A 6,968-nucleotide genomic window follows, 5' to 3' on the forward strand; every position below is an offset into this window, starting at 1 on the left:
ACTATTTTTGTTGACCTTTGTCCATGGAAGGTCCCTGCAAAATTTCATTGAAATTGGTTCAGGGGTTTTGGAGAAGAAGTCGAAAATGTAAATTGTTTACGGACGCACGACGGATGACGGACGAGGGACGACGATGGACAAAAGGCGATAGCAATAGGTCACTTGAGACTTTGTCTCAGGTGACCTAAAAAAAAATCAATCTTGAACAGTGCCCTGAGTGCACCTACACTTTTTCGCACTTGCTTAAGCTGTAATACTGGTTGTCCCAGGCATTGGGCAAGTGACTTTATACACCCCTGTCCCTCTTGATTTTATCACCAATGGGTCCTATTTATGTGTTTGCTGATAAGCTTTGTGAAACCTTCACTAATTAACCCTGTTGTCCTTTCTGCCTTTTCTATGCCTTGATTCGGACTCCCAGTGACCTTTCCGTGAGTTTGATTTCATTTCTTTTTCACAGGGTTACTGCTAGTATCAGTTTTTTAAAAGATTTAAAAGTAAATCAGGTAAGGTCTTTAACTTCAAGCTATTAATATGAATATTATATATTCTGCTAAGGAAGCATGACGAACAGACGAGTCAATCACAAAGAACTTGCAATTTATTGATAACATCACAATTTCACAGCACACTGGAATCGACTACCATAAGCACAACATATACAACATGATCGTCACTGTACACTCAAATTATATTTTAATTAAAACATTTTTCAGCAGTCAAACACAAGTAGAAATCAAATGGAAGTTAGAATTACTTGTTTGTTAGATACTGTCCATCATGTCTCGACATATGTATAATGTAGTGGAACTGGACTGGGTCGAACTTGATCGCCATAGACAATATATAGGTGGCTCAATTGGTAGAGCGTCCGTCTATAGTTTGGGAGGTCCCAGGTTTGAATCCTGGTCCAGCTGTTGCATTTCTCTTTCTTCAAATACAAAATTTGCGAGCTTGCCAACCCTTGTTTCAATTTCATAAATTGTACTGGGAAAATACTTGGCAGGGGGATATCGGAACCTGAGTACGTTGAAAATATTGATGTCTTCAGGGACATAGAAAAAGGAGGGAGAAATATAGCAGAACTGCACAGGGTTGATCGTCGGCGACCAGGTAGCTCAATTGGTAGAGTGTCGGTCTAGAGGTCTTGAGGTCCCGGGCTCAAATCCTGATCTGGCCATTACATTTCTCTTTCTCCTGTTACACGTATAATGCACACTCACATTGATTGATATGAGGATAGAAAGAGAAGGTGTACATGTGGGGGCCAAACACTTGAGGCATTCCACTTCAGTATGGTAACTTAGTCAAACTTGACTATACTATACAGTACTGTTCAGCTAGCTATAGTTCTTTTTTTTATTGAATTAAGTTCCAAATATAAACTTTGCATGGTCTATGTTGCAATTATGAAAAGTTCTTTTTTAAACAACCAATAAAATTTTCTATGCAACGTTTCGATGACTAGTACGATATGTACACTGTCACCTTCATCAGACAAATGACCAGTGAAGCGTACGCGTATTCACACATAGGTGTAAAATGTGTGTGCATACGCTTCACTGGTCATTTGCCACCATAAAACTATTAACAAGTATATATATGCGGTCCATGGTAAGAATAAAGTTCATACTAAAAATGCATTTTGCACAGGCTGATTGGTTTGGTTTGGTTTAGTATTGTTATAAACGTCCTATCAACAGCTATGGTCATTAAGGATGGTCTCCCCTGTGTGCAAGATGCATGTGTGTAGTGTATGCCTGTGTGTTTTGGGAGGCTGTGATATATGTTCGTGTTTGTCTCCTTTTGATAGAGCGGAACTGATGCCGACTTTATAGTGCTACCTCACTGAAACATACTGCCGAAGACACCCAGCAGGACACCCCACCCGGTCACATTATACTGACAATGGGCGAACCAGTCGTCCCACTTCTAAATTGCTGAGCGTTATAAGCAGGAGTAGAAACTGCCATTTTCACAGACTCTGGTTTGTTTCGGCCAGGGGTAAGAACCCAAAGCCTTCCTCACAGGGGCGAACGCTCAACTAAAGGTCAAAATCGAGGCATTGTCTAGGGAGACATTAGGATTAATAAAAGTTGTTTAGAAAGAAAAGAACAGATAAGATCCCAAATTTAGTTGCCTCTTACAATCATGCATGCATGTACAAATTCTTATGCCCTTACCTGCAGGGAATGCACAGGCTGAAAAACTAGGACAAACCACCAAGTGGCGCCACGGCACGTGTAACCACTATTCTAGATCGTCCATGCAACGGCTAGATTGTTCAGTTTCTCACAACGCACTACATGTAGTCGATAACATAGTCTACATGTTAAGAATTCAAGATACATCCAAAGCAGGAAACAGTTACCACAACTGAGCTGCGTAATATGAATTTTAATTAGATGTTGGTCGATAGTGCAGGCTTGGATATTATCTTGCAGCTGGTATGAACAAATATCTGCTACTAATGGGGAATGTACACTCTGTAGCTCCTGGCAGCCCAGCATAAAATGTTCTGTTGTGCGGGGCAGGTCTTACATAGCGGACAAGTTGGATCTTCTGCAGTCTGGTTAACCCGGCCCTTTCACCACTGTAGACCATAATGGACTCATCCAGATCAATGCATGGTAGAGTCTACTAAAGTTACATAGGGGTGAAAGGGTTAAAGGCAGCACGGTTTGCTTGAAGAATGTATAGCAGTTTCAGCTTTACAAATGCTCTATCGATAGATCGTCCACATCATGGTTCACTAACAGGGGTTCGTTACAAATGTCTGAAATACACATATGATTTACCTTGATTTTTACCTTGATCCGGATGGCCGGGAAATGAGCTTAAATTTAAAGCTCGTATTGGCCCAATTGATATTCTATATACTGATAGGGTCACGTACAGCACACAATAACATTACTCCAACAATGTTAGAAGTTTAACTGTTACATGGCGAGATACTTTTGACAGGCGCTGCGTAACAGTCGGCAAAATCATATCCCATAGAAAAAAGGCAGACCATTGCAGCAGCCTCTTGTGCTAAATGAGTAACATAAACATACACTTAATTCATGTGTGCTGTGACCCTATCAGTATAGCATATGTGTATTTTAGACATTTGTAACGAATTGAACCCCTGTGGTTCACTGAAGATATAAGTACAGTACTTGTGGTTTTCTTGGCTGATAGCAACATGACTCCGAGCCGATACACAATGATGAATCCAGTATTCCTTGATCCTAAATTTCACAAGTCCCTTCCATTTATCCTTACTTGGCAAGTTGTCATGCAGATCAAAGGGTGAATCAAGATTGTGCATTGCAATTAGTACCTTAATTTCCTAAACCAACTATATCTGGAGTTATTTCAAAGATTAACGGACCCCTGTGTTGCAACCGCCCGATTTTATTTGATAGGCCTACTGAAGAATTGACAATGACTTGTACATTTTAACCTACAACATGAATTGAAATATATTGTTACTTACAATTCTTTACAGAATATCTTTATCTTCAGTGCAAATTTTCATGCATTTTGGAATAAGGAGTAAAGAGCATATTCGATGTCTAGCGCGACCATCTGCTTCTTGCAAACCTGGGACAGACGACGGAAGTTACTGGGTCGGCTAAATGTTTGTTGTTAACGTATTCTAGTTCACAGTTTGATAAACGTCTTGGTAACCAAGACTAAAACCGTGTAAACATCGCGATATCCCGCCGAATTTAAAGCTGTCTGATGATGACGCTATCTACTCGACCTATCAGACAGATCGTAGCCCTATTTTGTTCCAGTACGTACGTTTTCTTTGTCGAATCAATTCATCAGTATCAACAATTGATACGTCAAGCGCCTTTGTCAATTCAAAACTTATATGTTATTGCACATACTCTCAGCAGCCTTGAAGCACAGGGGTTCGATCGTTACACATGTCTGAAATACACATACATGCTATACTCATATGAGTCACATCACACGTATGTTTATGTGTGCTGTGACCCATTTATGAGCATTTCAGACATTTGTAACGAGCTCCTGTGGTTGAAGCTTAATTGGGGTGTCATGTGGTCTAAGGACGCGTATGCCTGCAAACTTGATGTACACTGAAAACTGAGGTTATCTATTTATATAAATATGCCGTTGGTGTATTCGAATGCCATTCATCTGTGACATATTAATTATTTTCAACTGCAGAAGTGGCTTGTGGAACATTTTAACATTTTATTTCAACAGTTAAAATTTTATTAATTGCTTTTTGCAATTACTTTTTGCAGAGACAGGTGCAGTTTCTCTCAATAACCTCCTGTACAGATTGAGGAATCAGAGACTACAGACCTCCAGCCCTTTACCAGTTACAGTTTGTCTTCAACGTTTCCATGTTCTTACAGATCAAAAGGTAATACATTTTAAATAACATCTTGACCATTTATCTGTAATTATGATCAGTAATCAATGTCAGGGTTCAAACCATCTTGACCCTTGTCAAGGTTATCATTTCTCAGTTTGATGCTTTGCATAAATTTATAATTCATGTATTAATTGCATTGGTGAAGTGTAAGACTGGCTGTTTGTAGGTCCTGAGTTTGACTCTTATATATCTTGTTTTTCTCTTTTGTTTATTGGTGTTTTCAAAAGAATCCAACAACTGTAATTCCAACATGTGTTTGTATTTGACACACTTCTGTAGAAAAAACTAGTTTGTAAAACACCTACTTCATGAGAGTGACAATAAACATTCATGTTCTGTGTAATGTGTTTTTTTAGTGCAATTTTTGTTANAGTGTTTATTCATGTAATGATATAACAATACCTGTGATAATATATATGTAGTCATGTCCATCGTATTCGTAAAGTGAAAGTAACTGTATATGTATATTGTAACTGAGTCTTAGTTTCGTATCTTTTTGTTAACAGGTTTCTTTGGAGAGAATAAATACAAGAGACCTTGAAAAGTCGTTAAAGTTGTTCTTACCCAGCCTTTGGGGCTAAGAGGGTTACATGTAAAACACCTACTTCATGAGAGTGACAATAAACATTCATGTTCTGTGTAATGTGTTTTTTTAGTGCAATTTTTGTTATTGTCTGCATGTAAAAATTGTGTTTCCCAAAATATAACAGTTTTTCAAATGTGAGGACATTGCCTATGCCTATGTGTTGCACAATTGAGAGTGTGACCTAGCTCTTTCTTGTCTCAAATTTTACTTGATATTTCCAGAAAGAAAATGCTTAATTTGATACAGGTCTACAATGTAAATACCATTGTATGGCATTGCCACTATGTAAGTCCCTATATATATCTATCACATTCAGATGACATTCATATAGGCTATGAATGCCATGAGCTGATTGTTGACATCATCATTATTATGATGTCATAATTGTAACGTTGGATACTGCTGATCCTCTCTGGACACGTGGCTGTTCTATTCATTGAACAAGAGGCTAAGGGCCACATAATATATATATATCATCCTCGATATCCAGGGTTACGCTCACTTTCGCTCTCTGTACCCCTGGAATATGTCATAGCAAAATTGAAGGCACGAAGATAGTTATTTGATTGGTCTTGGGTTAAAAAAAACTGACCATGCAATCGCTAGGCTGATACCTATCCTTTGAAGATTACAAAGGAGAGACAACCGACTTCAAAGCTTACAGCCTGTCAATATTTACCATTAGGTGACAGCAAGATTCTTTTGATGTACATCAAAGGATCAAACTAGTCTTCTTGTCTCATCAACAAGGTGGCGCACACCGAGCCTTCTATTTTGCTATGACATATATATTTTCCAGAGGTGTAGAGAGCGAAAGTGAGTGTAACCCCTGGATTTCGAGGATGTATATTATATGATATATATCTCTCTCTGGCATATCATATCACATGCTGAAAATATACTTAAAATAACAATTCAATGCTGTATCAATGAATTAAGAGACATTTTACAATAATGTTAAGCTGTACCGGTACGGTATATTAACGTGTATATAATGTGAAATCACTATTGTGGGGGGTTTAATATCATTGATTTGATGAGTAATCTTTATCCACACATTCACAGGTCCACGAAGTAATTACAAGTCTGATATCAAGCAATTCTCTATTTGAGTGGGTACTCATAATCCAAGAATTCATGTACCCACGAAATGCTGTTTTGTTGCAAAACCACAAAATTTGGGCCCCACAAAAATATCTGATTTCACATTATGTCACCCAAGGTCATAAGTAAAACTGCTTATTGTTGTAAGGTGACGGTGCTGATACCTCATCATAGGAAAAGCTAGTTTGCCAGTAAGGCAGTATTTCCCCTTTGTGGGTTATCCCTGTGTACCAATGAATCTTGTCCTTAACCTCCAGAAACTGGCTGTACACGATACCTCAGAATCTCACCGCTGCCACCAATAAATGTGATATTTCTAATTACATTCGCTACTCTCTATGAGAGGGATCCTGTTTTGTGAGCACTTTACTAGTCTAGAAATATAAATATACATTTATACACATAAGTGTTACCACACAACGTATAGCTATTTGGTAACCTTAATTAAGGCCATAATAAATTATTTGCTAGATTCTCATCCCCGCCCGCCCCCTCTTTGAGGCCCCGCCCCAATTTTTTTTATTTGCGAAAAAAAACAACGAAAATACGAAATCCGGATTTTTTTCCGTTTTCCGCTTCAAAAATTAGTTTTATATTATCAATTTCCGGTTGTAGAAAACTCGTCGTCTGCAAGTATGGTTTTTGTAATTCTAAAGTTGCCGTTCTTAAAGATTGGTATGGGTGTTCAGTAGCCGATACTATAACAAGTATTTTGCTTCTGAACAAGTCTTTCATGAATTAACAAGGAACAATTGACAAATCTGCGCCCGTCGAGTGTGGTAACAGGGCCGTTGTGTCGGCCGGTAAATCGAAAGTGGAACTGACCCAGTGTGATGGCGCATGTACGGTGGGGGAAGTGGTGTCGTACCTCGGAGCTTA

At 38.6% G+C, this 6,968-nt stretch overlaps 2 protein-coding genes across 4 annotated transcripts in view; one reads left to right on the top strand and one right to left on the bottom strand.

Annotated features, from left to right (window-relative positions):
• Positions 1 to 2,604, bottom strand: part of LOC110451853 (deoxynucleoside triphosphate triphosphohydrolase SAMHD1-like) — a 29,598-nt gene extending 26,994 nt beyond the window's left edge. The window contains exon 1 of the mRNA XM_021500066.1: positions 2,542 to 2,604. Within this exon, the coding sequence (XP_021355741.1) occupies positions 2,542 to 2,604 (63 nt within the window). The remainder of the gene's footprint in view (positions 1 to 2,541) is intronic.
• Positions 2,605 to 3,669: 1,065 nt separating this feature from the next.
• Positions 3,670 to 6,968, top strand: part of LOC110451851 (mdm2-binding protein-like) — a 44,719-nt gene continuing 41,420 nt past the window's right edge. The window contains exons 1-2 of one of the 3 annotated variants that reach the window (XM_021500061.1): positions 3,670 to 3,784; positions 4,266 to 4,387. In XM_021500061.1, the coding sequence (XP_021355736.1) occupies positions 3,730 to 3,784; positions 4,266 to 4,387 (177 nt within the window). In that variant the 5' untranslated portion in view covers positions 3,670 to 3,729. Of the gene's footprint in view, positions 3,785 to 3,829; positions 4,107 to 4,265; positions 4,388 to 6,968 lie in introns of those variants that run through there. The other 2 variants (XM_021500062.1, XM_021500063.1) reach the window with 2 other exon arrangements.

Source organism: Mizuhopecten yessoensis, unplaced genomic scaffold (assembly GCF_002113885.1).
Source record: "Mizuhopecten yessoensis strain PY_sf001 unplaced genomic scaffold, ASM211388v2 scaffold6215, whole genome shotgun sequence".
In the NCBI taxonomy this organism is placed as follows: domain Eukaryota; kingdom Metazoa; phylum Mollusca; class Bivalvia; order Pectinida; family Pectinidae; genus Mizuhopecten; species Mizuhopecten yessoensis.